This window comes from Pogoniulus pusillus, chromosome 20, assembly GCF_015220805.1.
Source record: "Pogoniulus pusillus isolate bPogPus1 chromosome 20, bPogPus1.pri, whole genome shotgun sequence".
NCBI classification, from domain to species: Eukaryota; Metazoa; Chordata; class Aves; order Piciformes; family Lybiidae; genus Pogoniulus; species Pogoniulus pusillus.
The window spans coordinates 22,662,154-22,679,459 of NC_087283.1; the positions used below are offsets into that span (position 1 = coordinate 22,662,154).

The 17,306-nt window shown below is 64.3% G+C and overlaps 1 protein-coding gene across 1 annotated transcript in view; it reads right to left on the minus strand.

Annotated features, from left to right (window-relative positions):
• RSPRY1 (ring finger and SPRY domain containing 1) overlaps positions 1–17,306 on the minus strand; it is a 52,829-nt gene that overhangs the window by 29,523 nt on the left and 6,000 nt on the right. Inside the window, exons 2-4 of the mRNA XM_064159808.1 lie at positions 9,651–9,830; positions 7,647–8,128; positions 1,368–1,420 (exon numbers count right to left, since the gene is read on the minus strand). Of these exons, the coding sequence (XP_064015878.1) occupies positions 1,368–1,420; positions 7,647–7,993 (400 nt within the window). The 5' untranslated portion in view covers positions 7,994–8,128; positions 9,651–9,830. The remainder of the gene's footprint in view (positions 1–1,367; positions 1,421–7,646; positions 8,129–9,650; positions 9,831–17,306) is intronic.

Here is a 17,306-nt window from a genome sequence, read left to right on the forward strand (position 1 = left end):
TGCGCTGCCGCTGCCGCTCCTGCTCCTGCCCCTGCCCCTGCCCCGGCTGTGCTGCCGCTGCCGCTCCTGCTCCCGCCCGGGCTGCGCTGCTGCTCCCGCCCCTGCCCTGGCTGTGCTGCTCCTGTGCTGCTGCCGCTGCCCCTGCCCCTGCCCCTGCCCTGGCTGCGCTGCCGCTCCTGCTCCTGCCCTGGCTGTGCTGCCGCTGCCGCTCCTGCTCCTGCCCCTGCCCTGGCTGTGCTGCCGCTGCCGCTCCTGCTCCTGCCCTGGCTGCGCTGCCGCTGCCGCTCCTGCTCCTGCCCCTGCCCTGGCTGTGCTGCCGCTCCTGCTCCTGCCCCTGCCCTGGCTGTGCTGCCGCTGCCGCTCCTGCTCCTGCCCCTGCCCCGGCTGTGCTGCCGCTGCCGCTCCTGCTCCCGCCCGGGCTGCGCTGCTGCTCCCGCCCCTGCCCTGGCTGTGCTGCTCCTGTGCTGCTGCCGCTGCCCCTGCCCCTGCCCCTGCCCTGGCTGCGCTGCCGCTCCTGCTCCTGCCCTGGCTGTGCTGCCGCTGCCGCTCCTGCTCCTGCCCCTGCCCTGGCTGTGCTGCCGCTGCCGCTCCTGCTCCTGCCCTGGCTGCGCTGCCGCTGCCGCTCCTGCCCCTGCCCTGGCTGCGCTCCCGCTCCTGCCCCTGCCCTGGCTGCGCTCCCGCTCCTGCCCCTGCCCTGGCTGCGCTGCCGCTGCCGCTCCTGCCCCTGCCCTGGCTGCGCTGCTACTGCTGCTCCTGCGCTCCCGCTCCCGCCCCTGCCCTGGCTGCGCTGCTACTGCTGCCCCTGCGCTCCCGCTCATGCCCCTGCCCTGGCTGCGCTGCTACTGCTGCTCCTGCGCTCCCGCTCATGCCCCTGCCCTGGCTGCGCTGCCGCTCCTGCCCCTGCCCTGGCTGCGCTGCTACTGCTGCTCCTGCGCTCCCGCTCCCGCCCCTGCCCTGGCTGCGCTGCTACTGCTGCCCCTGCGCTCCCGCTCATGCCCCTGCCCTGGCTGCGCTGCTACTGCTGCTCCTGCGCTCCCGCTCATGCCCCTGCCCTGGCTGCGCTGCCGCTCCTGCCCCTGCCCTGGCTGCGCTGCTGCTGCCGCTCCTGCTCCTGCCCCTGCCCTGGCTGCGCTGCTGCTGCCGCTCCTGCTCCCGTCCGGGCTGCGCTGCTGCTCCCGCCCCTGCCCTGGCTGCGCTGCCGCTCCTGCCCCTGCCCTGGCTGCGCTGCCGCTCCCGCCCCTGCCCTGGCTGCGCTGCCGCTCCCGCCCCTGCCCTGGCTGCGCTGCTGCTCCTGCCCCTGCCCTGGCTGCGCTGCCGCTGCCGCTCCCGCCCGGGCTGCGCTGCCGCCGCCCAGCGCCTCCACGTACCTGTCTCGGCCATTTCGTGCAAGGTGATCATCGAGTAGGGAGGCTCCTGGTCGCTGCGAGAGAGGTGGGCACAGATCAGCGTCCGGCCAGGGGCAGCAACACGGCCCCGAGCCTCCGCCGGGCACCGCCCCCGACCCCCGTGCCGGGCACCGCCCCCGAGCCTGCGCCGGGCACCGCCCCGAGCCGGGCAATGCCCTCTGCCCCTGTGCCGGGCACCGCCCCCCGAGCCTGGGCACGACGCTCCCTGCCTGTGCCGGGCACCGCCGCTCCGAGCAGAGCCAAGCAGCTGCAGCCACCCAGGGGAAGGGAAGGGAAGGGAAGGGAAGGGAAGGGAAGGGAAGGGAAGGGAAGGGAAGGGAAGGGAAGGGAAGGGAAGGGAAGGGAAGGGAAGGGAAGGGAAGGGAAGGGAAGGGAAGGGAAGGGAAGGGAAGGGAAGGGAAGGGAAGGGAAGGGAAGGGAAGGGAAGGGAAGGGAAGGGAAGGGAAGGGAAGGGAAGGGAAGGGAAGGGAAGGGAAGGGAAGGGAAGGGAAGGGAAGGGAAGGGAAGGGAAGGGAAGGGAAGGGAAGGGAAGGGAAGGGAAGGGAAGGGAAGGGAAGGGAAGGGAAGGGAAGGGAAGGGAAGGGAAGGGAAGGGAAGGGAAGGGAAGGGAAGGGAAGGGAAGGGAAGGGAAGGGAAGGGAAGGGAAGGGAAGGGAAGGGAAGGGAAGGGAAGGGAAGGGAAGGGAAGGGAAGGGAAGGGAAGGGAAGGGAAGGGAAGGGAAGGGAAGGGAAGGGAAGGGAAGGGAAGGGAAGGGAAGGGAAGGGAAGGGAAGGGAAGGGAAGGGAAGGGAAGGGAAGGGAAGGGAAGGGAAGGGAAGGGAAGGGAAGGGAAGGGAAGGGAAGGGAAGGAAGGGAAGGGAAGGGAAGGGAAGGGAAGGGAAGGGAAGGGAAGGGAAGGGAAGGGAAGGGAAGGGAAGGGAAGGGAAGGGAAGGGAAGGAAGGGAAGGGAAGGGAAGGGAAGGGAAGGGAAGGGAAGGGAAGGGAAGGAAGGGAAGGGAAGGGAAGGGAAGGGAAGGGAAGGGAAGGGAAGGGAAGGAAGGGAAGGGAAGGGAAGGGAAGGAAGGGAAGGGAAGGGAAGGAAGGGAAGGGAAGGGAAGGGAAGGGAAGGGAAGGGAAGGGAAGGGAAGGGAAGGGAAGGGAAGGGAAGGGAAGGGAAGGGAAGGGAAGGGAAGGGAAGGGAAGGGAAGGGAAGGGAAGGGAAGGGAAGGGAAGGGAAGGGAAGGGAAGGGAAGGGAAGGGAAGGGAAGGGAAGGGCCTGCAGCAGTGCCCTTGAGGGGAGGCTGAGAGCGCTGCAGGGCCGAAGCCCCAGAGGGCATCTGAGCAGTGTTTGCCTTCCTGCTGCGCTGTGCCCGCGGGCATGGAGGGCATCGTCCGAGCCCCTCTGCTACCTGCCCCACATCAGCTTCCAGGGCTCCACCAACTTCTCACCCATCCTCAACCTGGGCTTCCCTACCACCCTGAGGGCACAGCCAGCAGCTGACACTGCACCAGCTGGCCCTCCCTGGGCAACCAGTGCCAGGCTCTGCCCACCCTCACTGCCAACAATTTCTTCCTCCTCTCCACTCTCCCAGCTCAAAGCCATTCTCCCTCCTCCTGGCACTGCCAGCCCTTGCCCAGAGTCCATCCCCAGCCCTTCTGCAGCCCCTTCAGGCACTGCAAGGCTGCCCCAGAACCTCCCCGGAGGTGTTCCAGGTCAGTTTGGATGAGGAACTGGAATGATAGAACCGAGCAGCTTAGAAGAGGCCTCAAAGCTCAGCCAGGCCAGCCTAGCACCCAGCCCTGCCCAAACAACCACACCATGGCACTCAGTGCCAACCTAGCACCCAGCCCTGCCCAAACAACCACACCATGGCACTCAGTGCCAACCTAGCACCCAGCCCTGCCCAAACAACCACACCATGGCACTCAGTGCCAACCTAGCACCCAGCCCTGCCCAAACAACCACACCATGGCACTCAGTGCCAACCTAGCACCCAGCCCTGCCCAAACAACCACACCATGGCACTCAGTGCCAACCTAGCACCCAGCCCTGCCCAAACAACCACACCATGGCACTCAGTGCCAACCTAGCACCCAGCCCTGCCCAAACAACCACACCATGGCACTCAGTGCCAACCTAGCACCCAGCCCTGCCCAAACAACCACACCACGGCACTCAGTGCCAACCTAGCACCCAGCCCTGCCCAAAACAACCACACCATGGCACTCAGTGCCAACCTAGCCCCCAGCCCTGCCCAAACAACCACACCATGGCACTCAGTGCCAACCTAGCACCCAGCCCTGCCCAAACAACCAGAGCATGGCACTCACTGCCAACCTAGCACCCAGCCCTGCCCAGCCAACCACACCATGGCACTCAGTGCCAACCTAGCACGCAGCCCTGCCCAAACAACCACACCATGGCACTCAGTGCCAACCTAGCACCCAGCCCTGCCCAAACAACCACACCATGGCACTCAGTGCCAACCTAGCACCCAGCCCTGCCCAAACAACCACACCATGGCACTCAGTGCCAACCTAGCACCCAGCCCTGCCCAAACAACCACACCATGGCACTCAGTGCCAACCTAGCACCCAGCCCTGCCCAAACAACCACACCATGGCACTCACTGCCAACCTAGCACCCAGCCCTGCCCAAACAACCACACCATGGCACTCAGTGCCCAGCCAGCCTTGGCTCCAACCCCTCCAGGCACAGCCACTCCACCACCTCCCTGGGCAGCCCATGCCAGTGCCAATCACTCTCTCTGCCAGCAGCTTCCTCCTCACAGCCAGCCCACACCTGCCCTGCCACAGCTTCAGCCTGGGGCCCCTTCTGCTGCTGCTGCCTGCCTGGCACCAGAGCCCAACCCCACCTGGCTACAGCCTCCCTGCAGGCAGCTGCAGGCAGCAATCAGCTCTGCCCTGAGCCTCCTCTGCTGCAGCCTGCACCCCCCCAGCTCCCTCAGCCTCTCCTCACAGGGCTGTGCTCCAGGCCCCTCCCCAGCCTTGCTGCCCTTCTCTCAGCACCTTCCAGCACCTCAGCAGCTCTCTGCAATTCAGGAGCCCACAGCTGGACACAGCACTCCAGGGCTGGCCTGAGCAGGGCTGGGCACAGGAACCTCTCTTGCCATGCTGCCCACTCTGCTGTCCCTCAGGAGCACAGGGAAGTGGTGACAAGATGACAACAGCAACTGCCAGCCCCAGAGGAACAGGAGCCACAGAGCACAGAAGGGTTGTGAAAGAGCTGCTTGGGCTGCAGCGAGGGCAAAGGGGAAGCAGGACACAGCAGGCAGAGCCTTTCACAACAGCCCCTTCTGTGGCTCAGCTGCTGCTGCCTTTGGCCCTTCTGTGGCTCAGCTGCTGCTGCCTTTGCTTTGGCCCTCTCTGTGTCAGGATTTCTTCCCTTCAGCACAAGAAGGTTTGGTTGATGTTTTTTACCCCCTCCCTGCCCTAGCACTAAGCTTTGCCTCAGGCTTGCTCATTTCCCTGCCCTTTGTCTCCAGTCAGTGCTGCTGATCTGCTTTGCTGCCTTGCTGCTGGCTTTCCTCTTGCTGCTTCTCAGCCCTCCTGTGCCTTACTCAGAGTCCTCTGTGTGCCCAGCAGTGCTGTCAGGTCACTGTGTGGAGACCTGCACATGGCATTGTGGAGCCCCTGGCACAAGAGGGCTGTGGAGATGCTGCAGAGTGTCCAGAGCAGGGCCAGGAGGATGCTGAGAGGCTGCAGCAGCTCTGCTGTGAGCACAGCCTGAAAGAGTTGGAGCTGTGCAGGCTGCAGCAGAGGAGGCTCCCAGGGCACCTTCTGGTGGCCTTGCAGCATCTGCAGGGGGCTGCAGAAAAGCTGGGGAGGGACTTTGGAGGCTGTGAGGGAGTGGCAGGAGTGGGGGGGCTGGAGCAAAGCTGGAGGTGGGGAGAGTGAGGCTGGAGGGGAGGAGGAAGTTGCTGAGCAGGAGAGTGGGGAGAGGCTGGAATGGGTTGCCCAGGGAGGGGGTTGAGGCCCCATGGCTGGAGGTGTTTGAGGCCAGGCTGGCTGAGGCTGTGTGCAGCCTGCTCTAGGGTAGGGTGTCCCTGGGCATGGCAGGGGTTGGCACTGCCTGCTCCTTGTGCTCCCTTCCAGCCCTGCCTGATGCTGTGATTCTAGGAGTAGGACTCAAGGCTCACTGCTCCCTGAGTCCCATCCCACCTGGAAGTGTTTCCCCCCCCCTTCTCTTTTGGCCTGGGCAGTTCCCAGCCTGCTCCCCCACCTAAGAGGTGATGACCTGATTGGCCTCAGCCTTCTTCAAGTCCCTTTGGGGCCTTATAGAGAGCAAAACAATTCCTTCACCACCACCCCCAAAAACAAACCCTGATGATGTATCCATAAACACCCCCAGCCCCCCCGAGTGGGTGCTTGGAGCATGCAGGGGATGCAGTGCTGGGGGCAGAGCTGAGCACTCACAATGCAGGAGGCCTTAAGGAGCAGGCAGAGTCCACTGCAAAAAGCACTGCAGGCTGTGGGCAGAAGCTTCCAAAGACCAAAGCTCTCAGCTTCACTTCACTGCATCTCAGCTGGCACTGGGCTGGGAGGGACCCTCCAGAGGCATCCTGTGCAACCCCTGCAGGCAGCAGGGACAGCTCCAGCCAGAGCAGGCTGCACAGGGACACAGCCAGGCTGAGCCTGGATGTCTCCATCGACAGAGCCTCAAGCACCTCCCTGGGCAGCCTGTGCCAGGCTCTCCCCACCCTCCCTGGGCACAACTCCCTCCTGATGCCAACCTAACTCTGCCCTGCTCCAGCTCCAAACCATTGCCCTCAGCCTGTGCCCACAGCCCCTTCTGAGCAGTCCCTCCCCAGCCTGCCTGCAGCTCCCCTGCAGCTGTTGCACTGCAGCTCTGAGCTCTCCCTGCAGCCTTCTCCTCCCCAGGCTGCACAGCCCCAACTCTGCCAGGCTGTGCCCACAGCAGAGCTTCTCCAGCCTCTGAGCATCTCAATGACCTCTGGTCCCCCTCCAGCAGTTCCCAGGTCATGCTTCTGTTAGGGCCCCCAGAGCTGGACACTGCCCTGCAGGTTTTGAAATGCAGCCCTGAACTCATCCAGTCCTACCCCTGCCCCCAGCAGGGACATCCTCCCCTGCAGCAGGTGGGAAGGGACCTCCAGACCTCATCCAGTCCTACCCCTGCCCCCAGCAGGGACATCCTCCCCTGCAGCAGGCTGGAAGGGACCTCCAGAGCTCATCCAGTCCTACCCCTGCACCCAGCAGGGACATCCTCCCCTGCAGCAGGCTGGAAGGGACCTCCAGAGCTCATCCAGTCCTACCCCTGCCCCCAGCAGGGACATCCTCCCCTGCAGCAGGTGGGAAGGGACCTCCAGAGCCCATCCAGTCCTACCCCTGCCCCCAGCAGGGACATCCTCCCCTGCAGCAGGCTGCTCCCAGCCCTCTCCAGCCTCACCTTCAATGTCTCCAGGGATGAGGCCCCAAGCACCTCCCTGGGCAGCCTGCTGCAGTGTTCCAGCAGCCTGCTGGGGCAGAGCTTGTTCCTCACATCCAATCTGCATCTGCTCTGCTCTCCTCCCAGACCACTGCCCCTGCTCCTGCCCCCGCAGGCCTTTGGGCACAGCTCCTCTGCAGCCTGCTCGTAGTCCCCTTCAGGCACTGCAAGGCTGCTCTCAGCTCTCCCTGGAGCCTTCTCCTCTCCAGGCTTCACAGCCCCAACTCTGCCAGCCTGTGCCCACAGCAGAGCTTCTCCAGCAGCCTCTCAGCATCTCAATGACCTCTGGATCCCTTCCAACAGTTCCAGGTCCTGCCCCTGCTGGGTTCCCCGAGCTGGCTGCAGCCCTGCAGGCAAGGTCTGGGCAGAGCAGAGGGGCAGGAGCCCCTCTCTTGACCTGCCTGGGCACAGCAAGCCTGCACAACCACCCAGGCTGTAGGAGAGGAGCTCCCACACTCCTCCTGGCTCCCTGCTGCGTGCCTGTGGCAGCTGAGCAGCACTGAGCACACTCCTCAGCCCCACCTGGCTGCGGGAGCTGTGGGACAGGATGGAGCTGGGCACTCAGCAGCTCCTTCTGCTGCCGAGGGAAGAAGCTGCAGGCTGGAAACACGAGGCAGGGGCAGGGGGGCTCAGGGGCAGGGGGGCTCAGGGGCAGGGGGGCTCAGGGGCAGGGGGGCTCAGGGGCAGGGGGGCTCAGGGGCAGGGGGGCTCAGGGGCAGGGGGGCTCAGGGGCAGGGGGGCTCAGGGGCAGGGGGGCTCAGGGGCAGGGCACAGCCCCCCCCGTGCCATACTTACTTATCCACCAGCGTCCTGATCACAGCCAGAGTGTCTAGGACCAGCCCGTCCACGTTCTGCTTTTTCCTCCTGGGCTCATGAGGCCCTCGGCCCCTCCTGGGGGGTCGCACAGGGTCCCTCGGGTGGCTCCTGGCCTCGGGGAGCTGAGCTCTGCCGCCCTCCGCCTGCCGCCCCCGGGGGCCGGCGCCGTCCTCCGCTGCGCTGTCGTCTCGGCACACGCAGGAGTTGCCCATCCTGCCCGCCCCCGAGGCTGCCAGCCAGCGGCCAAGGTGGCGCTCCAGAGGCAGCAGCCAACCCGGGAGAAGGCTTCTGCTAGCGTAGAACACAACCAAAGCAACTACAATCATCTAGGAGGCTCCGGAGGCAGCGCTGCTCTGCTCCTCAGCGCGGAGGGTGCTGCATCCTAAGCGCCGGGAGGGAGGATGCAGCCCTGGGCCGAGCTGTCCTGGCTGCCAGCAGGCATTGGTCTCGCCGCAGGAGGGCTGAAAAACAAAGCCAGCATCACAGGCAGGGGCACAGCTTCTCAAGGGCACAACGGCAATGGTCACAGCAGCCTCCAAGGGCTCAGCCTGGGAGGGAACTCGAAGCTCAGGCAGTGCCAACCTCCCTGCCATGAGCAGGGGCACCTCTGACAGCACTCAAGGACTCACCCAGCCTGGCCCTGGACACCTCCAGGGAGGTTGTGGAGCACAGAAGCACAGAATGGGATCTTTGATCCCATTCTGTGCTTCTGTGCTCCACAACCTCCCTGGGAAGCCTGTGCCAGTGTCTCACCACCCTCAACCTGTGCCAGTGTCCACCACCCTCAACCTGTGCCAGTGTCTCACCACCCTCAACCTGTGCCAGTGTCCACCACCCTCACTGCCAGCAATTCCTTCCTCCTCTCCCAGCTCAAAGCCACTGTTCCCACATCCTGAGCCTGCCACTGCCAGCCCTTGCCCAAAGTCCCTCCCCAGCTCCCCTGCAGCCCCTTCAGGCACTGCAAGGCTGCTCTCAGCTCTCCCTGCAGCCTTCTCCTCCCCAGGCTGCACAGCCCCAACTCTGCCAGCCTGTGCCCACAGCAGAGCTTCTCCAGCAGCCTCTCAGTGGCCTCCTCTGGCTCTCTGTGACCCTCCTATAGGCACAGGCTGAGGGAGCTGAGCCTGGGGAAGAAGAGAAGGCTCTGGGGAGACCTTAGAGCTGCCTCCAGTGCCTGAAGGGGCTACAGGCAGGCTGCAGACTTTGGACAAGGGCTTGGAGTGACAGGAGCAGGGGCAGTGGTCTGGGAGGAGAGCAGAGCAGATGCAGATTGGATGTGAGGAACAAGCTCTGCCCCAGCAGGCTGCTGGAACACTGCAGCAGGCTGCCCAGGGAGGTGCTTGGGGCCTCATCCCTGGAGACATTGAAGGTGAGGCTGAAGAGGACTGGGAGCAGCCTGCTGCAGGGGAGGATGTCCCTGCTGGGTGCAGGGGTAGGACTGGATGGGCTCTGGAGGTCCCTTCCAGCCTGCTGCAGGGGAGGATGTCCCTGCTGGGGGCAGGGGAAGGACTGGATGGGCTCTGGAGGTCCCTTCCAGCCTGCTGCAGGGGAGGATGTCCCTGCTGGGGGCAGGGGTAGGACTGGATGAGCTCTGGAGGTCTCTTCCCACCTGCTGCAGGGGAGGATGTCCCTGCTGAGTGCAGGGTAGGACTGGATGGGCTCTGGAGGTCTCTTCCCACCCAGACCACTCTGTGGCTCTCTCCATGCAAACCACATCTCCCCAAGCACAGAAAATCCCCAACAGGAGACTCTGAGCTGGGGCCACCAAAGGGCATTTGAGCCACACCACCCTGCCATGGGAAACTGCTCCAGCTTCAGAGTCTGAAGTGGGCTGCTCTGGAACATCACCACAGTGGCACCACACCAAAAGGGAGGAGATAAGAACCCACCCAGACAAACACAAGCAGGCAGAGGTCAGCATTAGAAGGGATGATTGAAACCTCAGCTCCCACCAGCACTAGACCCAAGTGACCCTGAGCAGCTCACCTGAAGTGGGTTGGGTGCAGGAAGAGCTGAGCTTGCTCCGAGTGCTGTGAGAGAGGGGCAGGGGAGCTGAGGGCACAGCCACTGTGGCATCCAGACCAGCAGCACTGCAGCCTTCACTGTGGGCAGCAGCCTCTCATCCTGCCTGGGCCTGCCTGCACTGTGGGCACTCTGAGAGGCTCCCTGGAAGCAGAAAAGGGACAACAATCAGTGAGCAGGCTGAGGAGCTGTGGGGTGGCAGAGCAGGCAGGGAGGTGGGTCAGGAACTGGGTACAAGACAGAGCTCAGAGGGTGGTGATCAGTGGTGCCAGGTCCAGCTGGGAGCTGTCACCAGTGGAGTCCCCCAGGGACCAGAGCTGGGCCCAGTCCTCTTCAACAGCTTCATCAGTGCCACTGCTGAGGGCACAGACAGACAGAGTCTGCTCAGCAGGTTTGCTGCTGACACCAAGCTGGGAGGCTTGGCTGAGCCAGCTGCAGGCTGTGCTGCCACCCAGAGAGCCCTGGGCACAGAGCTGGGCACAGAGGAGCCAAAGGAGGCTCAGCAAGGCCAAGGGCAGAGTCCTGCACCTGGGGAGGAAGAGCAAACTGCAGCAGCAGAGGCTGGGAGGTGACTGCTGGAGAGCAGCCCCAAGGAGAGGGCCCTGGGGGTGCTGGGGCAGAGCATCCCTGGCACAGCAATGTGCCCTGGGGGCCAAGAGGCCAATGGGGGCCTGGGGGGCACTCAGCAGAGTGTGCCCAGCAGAGCCAGGGAGCTTCTCCTGCCCCTCTGCTCTGCCCTGCTGAGAGCTCCTCTTGAGCACTGCCTTCAGTTTGGGGCTCCCCAGGTGCAGAGGGACAGGAACTGCTGGAGAGGGTCCAGGGGAGGCTGTGAGGATGCTGAGGGGCCTGGAGCAGTGCCTGGGGAGGAGAGGCTGAGGGCCCTGGGGCTGCTTAGGCTGGAGAAGAGAAGGCTGAGAGGGGATTGGATCAATGTCTGCAACTCTCTGAGGGCTGGGGGCAGGAGGGGGGGACAGGCTCTGCTCACTGCTCCCTGGGCTAGGCCAAGCAGCAGTGGATGGAAGCTGCAGCACAGGAGGCTCAGCTCAGCACAAGGGCAACTTCTTGGCTGGAAGGGTCCCAGAGCCTGGCACAGGCTGCCCAGAGAGGCTGTGGAGTCTCCTCTGGAGCCTTTCAGGGCCTGTCTGGATGTGCTCCTGTGTGCCCTGCACCCAGCACACCAAGCCACAGAGAGACTCCAGCTCCAGCCAGCCAATTTGCCACCTGCCAGCTTTAGGTCTCTCCCCATGCCCAGCCTGGCTGTACAGCCCAGACACCACAGCAGCAAGCACAGAGCAGTGCCCAGTTCCTGCTGCCAGCAGGAGGAAGGGAAGCAAAATCTGCTCCAGGTCAGCCTCAGGCAGGGCCAGCAGAAAATAAAGGTCAAAAGGCTTCCAAAGTGGATTAGATAAAGGGGAGAGGAAAAGGGACAAGGGAAACCTCCCTCAAAGGCAGAGCTGAGCTGGACAGCTCTTGTGCCCTTCTTGAGGTGGGCACTCAGCCAGTGCCAACCTCCCTGCCACGGGCAGGGACACCTCTCACCAGCACAGGCTGCTCAAGGCCTCATCCAGCCTGGTCCTGAACATCACCAGGGAGGTCGTGGAGCACAGGAGCACAGAATGGGATCAAAGATCACATCAAAGATCCCATTCTGTGCTCCACAACCTCCCTGGGCAACCTGTGCCAGGGTCTCACCACCCTCAACCTGTGCCTCCCTGGAGATGTTCAGGACCAGCAGGTTGAGACCTTCAGCACCTCCACAACCTCCCTGGTGGTCCCTTCGAGGTCCCTTCCAACCCATTCCATGCCTGTCCAGGTCACTCCAGCTTTGTCAGGTAGAGAAGCTGAAGGACCTGACCTTGTTGGCCTCACTGGGGCAAGAAGCAGTGGAGAAAGCAGCAGCAGCCACTCAGTGCCACCCCAGCTGGCTCCATCTCTGCCCACTGGCTGTGTGCCCACCCTGCAGCCTCCTGCAAGCTGAACTGCTGCAGCCTTTCACTTCCCTTCCACCTCTGGGAGCTGGCACAGGAACATCAAAGCTGCCCCCATGGGATGGAAGTCACCTTCCACCTCCCCACTTAACCTGGTGGCCAAAGTGGGGCTGGCACAGAGCCTCCTGCCCTGGCAGGCTCCCTCTTATCTCTGCCTGCAGGCAGCAGCGCTGAGAGCTCCTCCCCACTGCAGACTGCTCTGCCAGAGCTCCTCCTCAAAGGGAAACTGCAGCCCTCAGCCCCCTCCTGAGCTTCCCCACACCTCAGGGCTCACAGTTCATCACCTGGAGACCAACCAGGGGGGGCTGGCACCAACGATGCTTCCCTCTGCTCACCTCCAAACTCTAAAGCTTCACAGCCACGAGTTGTGCCTGGGGGCAGTGCTGGGACAAGGATCTTCTGCAGGGAGTGGTGGCAGAGAGCTCTGGGGGAGCTCAGCAGGAGCAGCCCCCCGCAGGCTGAGATGGCAGAGCTGCAGCAGCTCAACAACTGAGCAAGGAGAGAATGAGCTACAGGAGTGCAGCTGGGGCAGGGCAGTGCCCAGCACAGAGCCAAGCTGGTGAGCAGCTGGGGCAGGGCAGTGCCCAGCACAGAGCCAGGCTGGGGAGCAGCTGGGGCAGGGCAGTGCCCAGCACAGAGCCAGGCTGGGGAGCAGCTGGGGCAGGGCAGTGCCCAGCACAGAGCCAGGCTGGGGAGCAGCTGGGGCAGGGCAGTGCCCAGCACAGAGCCAGGCTGGGGAGCAGCTGGGGCAGGGCAGTGCCCAGCACAGAGCCAGGCTGGGGAGCAGCTGGGGCAGGGCAGTGCCCAGCACAGAGCCAGGCTGGGGAGCAGCTGGGGCAGGGCAGTGCCCAGCACAGAGCCAGGCTGGGGAGCAGCTGGGGCAGGGCAGTGCCCAGCACAGAGCCAGGCTGGCTGAGCAGTGGCTGCAGAGCAGCCTGCAGCAGAAGGCCTTGGGGGGGTCAGGGGGTGCCCAAGTGCCCAGCAGGCAGCACTGGTGGCTGCAGCCCAGAGCCAGCTGTGTGCTGGCTGCAGCCAGAGCAGGCAGAGCAGCAGCACAGGGAGGGGATTCTGCCCCTCCAATCTGCTCTGCTCAGCCCTCCCCTGCAGCACTGCCTCCAGCTCTGGGAACCCAGCACAGGAAGGGCCTGGAGCTGCTGGGCAGGGGCCAGAGGAGGCCACCCAGAGGCTGAGAGGCTGCTGGAGAAGCTCTGCTGTGGGCACAGGCTGGCAGAGTTGGGGCTGTGCAGCCTGGGGAGGAGAAGGCTGCAGGGAGAGCTGAGAGCAGCCTTGCAGTGCCTGAAGGGGCTGCAGGGGAGCTGGGGAGGGACTTTGGGCAAGGGCTGGCAGTGCCAGGAGGAGGGAGGATGGCTCTGAGCTGGGAGAGGAGAGAGGAATAGTGAGGGTGGGCAGAGCCTGGCACAGGTTGCCCAGGGAGGTTGAGCACAGAATGCCCCTGCAGGCCCTTGGCACAGTCCCTCTGCAGCCTGCCTGTAGCCCCTGCAGGCACTGCAAGGCTGCTCTGGGGTGCCCCCAGAGCCTTCCCTCCTGCAGGTGCCCTCTGTGAGCAGACCACAGCCAGGAAAGCCCCAAGGCTCCCACGGCAGAGCTGTGCCAAGCCTGGGCACAGCAGTGGCAGATGACAGCCTGAGGTCACCAGCAGCAGAGCTCAGAGAGGCCCCAGCCCCACAGCCCTCCAGGTCAGCACTCACTGCTGGCCCAGCACAGCCAGATGGTGCTGGCACAGCTGCTGCCAGCCCGTGCCAATGCTGCCCTCGCCAGACACAGCAGGAAGGCACAGCCAAGCTGGGTGGCAGCAGCCAGAGCACAGGGCAGAGCAGGACACAGCCCTGGTGGGACAGGGAGGGCAGCACAGTCTGGGGCCTGCAGTGCTCCAGAGCAAGGGACAGACTCAAAGCCAGGAGCTCAGGAGAGGAAAGAACCAAACAGCAGCAAAGCACTTCAGAGCCCTGGGAGCCACAGCAGGGGCTGGGAGAGGCCTCTGGGAGCATCCAGCCCAGCAGTGACCCAGCCCCACCCTGGGCACCAAACCCTCTGCCCAGGTGCCATGGCCACACAGCTCTGCAGCACCTCCAGCCAGGGGCACTCCCTGGGCAGCCTCTGCCAAGCCCTGACCACTGCACCAGCAGAGACATTTCTCCTCCTCTCCAAACTAAGCCTCCCCTGGCACAGTTCCAGCCCAGGTCCTCTCCTCCTGTGCCCTGAGCCCAGGGGGCAGAGCCCAGCCCCAGCTGGCTGCAGCCTCCTCTCAGGGAGCTGCACAGAGCAATGAGCTCTGCCTCAGCCTCCTCTGCCCCACACTGCACACCCCCAGCTCCCTCAGCTGCCCCTCCCCAGCCCTCTGCTCCAGACCCTTCCCCACCTTCCCTGCCCTGCTCCAGCTCCTCAGTGTCCCTCTGGGAGTCAGGGCCCCAAAGCTGCACTCAGGGTTCAAGCTGTGCCCTCAGCAGTGCCAGCCCAGGGGCACAATCCCTGCCCTGCTCCTGCTGCCCACACCACTGCTGACCCAGGCTGAAGCCACCAGTGAGAAGGGAGCAGAGGAGGACAGGAGCCTCTCCTGCTGCCTTGCCTGCAGGTTAGGACAGGCTGACAGCATTTGGACTCACTGCCTGGCAGGGGCATGTCTGTGGGTGCTGTGGCACAGGGAGGCAGGCAGGAACGGAAATCACAGTGCCAGGCTGGAAGAGACCCCAAGGACCACCTGGGCCAAGCTTGCCAGGTGAAGCCCAGCAGGGTTCTGCTCTGCTCCCAGCCCAGGGCTCCACAAGGCCTGCAGCAGTGTCCTGGGCAGCAGCAGGGCAGAGGGGGAGGTGCCCTGGGGCTCTGGCAGCTGCAGGGCTCCAGCAGCCCTGGCACTTGGGGCACTTGAAGTGCACTTGCCTTGAAGAAGCCTGGCAGGAGCTGTGGGTGCTGGGGCACAGGCAGCCAGCAGTGGGAAGCACAGGATCCCAGAGTGCCAGGCTGGGAGGGAGCCCAGGGAGCACCTGGGCCAAGCTTGCCAGCTGGTGGTGCAGCTGCAGTGAGCTGGCTCAGCTCCCTGCCCAGTGCCCAGGGCAGGGCACTCCACTGCTGCCCCTGGCAGCTGCTCCCAGGCTCTGGCTGTGCTCAGGGGGAACATTTCCTTCTGCAGCCCACTGGGAACCTCCCCAGCAGGAACATGTCCCCAGCACCCCCTGGCACTGCTGCTACCCAGGGAGCCTCCATGCTGCTGGCACTGCCCCATGCTGGGGAGGTCTGCCCTGAGCCCTCTCCTCTGCAGGCTGAGCCAGCTCAGCTCTGCAGCCCTCCCTGGTGTGGCTGCCAGGCCTCTGCTCCGAGGGCACCACCTGACACCTCAGTGACTGAGAGAAGCCAGCAGGAGAGGTCTCCAAGCATACCATGCTGGCAGCTAGAGGGGATGCTGATGTGGGGGCAGATTTGGGCAGAGGAGCCTGAAGAGCCCAGAAATCCCCCACCTTGGCCCCTGACTCTCTGCTCATGCTCCTGAACATCTACTTCTTACTCCTCAGCTCCAGCAAGCAAGCCAAGGAGAGCTGGAGGGAAGAACTTGGATCCACCAGCAGAGCAGGAGAGAGGTCTTGCTGCAGAGGAGGGAAGCAAAACGCCCTGAGGAATCCACTTCAGCTCATCCATTAAGCTCCCAGCAGATGAAAGATGCTGAAAGCCAAAGCCTCTGCCTGGGAAACACTGAGAGAGGTCCCCAGGAGTGCAGGGAAGTTGTGCAGGAGCCCACCACAGCCCTTCTAAGGGGGGGAGGGGGAAGAGACAGCACTCAAGGCCCAGGGCAAGAGAGCAGTGAGGTGAAGGAGGGCACTGAGTGATCACTGCAGTATGGGGAAAGAGAGGAAGATGCCAGCGTGGTTGGCATGAAGGGATTGAGCCCCTGGGCTCTGCTCAGCCCTCACCCCCAGCCCTGCCTGCAGCTCTGCTCAGCCTTCACCCCCAGCCCTGCCTGCAGCTCTGCTCAGCCCTCCCCCCCAGCCCTGTCTGCAGCTCTGCTCAGCCCTCCCCCAGCCCTGCCTGCAGCTCTGCTCAGCCCTCCCCCCCAGTCCTGCCTGCAGCTCTGCTCAGCCCTCACCCCCAGCCCTGCCTGCAGCTCTGCTCAGCCCTCACCCCCAGCCCTGCCTGCAGCTCTGCTCAGCCCTCCCCCCCAGCCCTGCCTGCAGCTCTGCTCAGCCCTCACCCCCAGCCCTGCCTGCAGCTCTGCTCAGCCCTCCCCCCCAGTCCTGCCTGCAGCTCTGCTCAGCCCTCCCCCCAGCCCTGCCTGCAGCTCTGCTCAGCCCTCACCCCCAGCCCTGCCTGCAGCTCTGCTCAGCCCTCACCCCCAGCCCTGCCTGCAGCTCTGCTCAGCCCTCACCCCCAGCCCTGCCTGCAGCTCTGCTCAGCCCTCACCCTCAGTCCTGCCTGCAGCTCTGCTGGCCCCAGCACAAGGAGGGCACAGAGGTGGTGCCAGGGCTGGAGCAGCTCTGCTGTGGGCACTGCTGAGGGAGCTGGGGGGGGTGCAGCCTGCAGAGGAGAAGGCTCCAGAGGCAGCTCAGAGCTGCTGCCAGGGCCTGAAGGGAGCCTGCAGGGAGGCTGCAGAGAGCCTTTGGCTGAGGGGGGCTGAGTGGTTTGGAGCTGGGGAAGGAGTTGTGCAGTGTGAGGAGGATCTTTGATCCCATTCTGTGCCTCTCTGCACCACAACCTCCCTGGAGGTGTTCAGTGCCAGGCTGGATAAGGCCTTGAGCAGCCTGTGCTGAGTGGGAGATGTCCCTGCCCTTGCCAGAGAGAGTGATTGGCACTGGCATGGGCTGCCCAGGGAGGTGGTGGAGTGGCTGTGGCTGGAGGGGTTGGAGCCAAGGCTGGCTGGGCACTGAGTGCCATGGTGTGGTTGGTTGGGCAGGGCTGGGTGCTAGGTTGGCACTGAGTGCCATGGTGTGGTTGGTTGGGCAGGGCTGGGTGCTAGGTTGGGCACTGAGTGCCATGGTGTGGTTGTTTGGGCAGGGCTGGGGGCTAGGTTGGCACTGAGTGCCATGGTGTGGTTGTTTGGGCAGGGCTGGGTGCTAGGTTGGCACTGAGTGCCATGGTGTGGTTGGTTGGGCAGGGCTGGGTGCTAGGTTGGCACTGAGTGCCATGGTGTGGTTAGGGTTAGGGTTCCACCTCTGAAAGAGCACCCAGGGAACCCCCAGGCTATGGGACCAGACCTGGAGATGGGCAGAGAGAGCAGAGATGGGGACAGCAGGCAGTGACAGCAGGAAGGGGCAGGGGAGGGAGGACACTTTGCTGATCAGGCTTCAGCAGAGAACCAAGCCCCATGCAGGAGCAGAGGCCAGGTTTGGATCAGGGCACAGGTCAATGCTTGGCACTTGGGGACATGCAACAGGGGGAAAGAAATCACAGAGCCAGGCAGGGCTGGAAGGGACCCCAAGGGTCAGGCAGTGCCAACCCCTGCCATGCCCAGGGACACCCTACCCTAGAGCAGGCTGCACACAGCCTCAGCCAGCCTGGCCTCAAACACCTCCAGCCATGGGGCCTCAACCACCTCCCTGGGCAACCCATTCCAGCCTCTCCCCACTCTCCTGCTCAACAACTTCCTCCTCCCCTCCAGCCTCACTCTCCTCACCTCCAGCTTTGC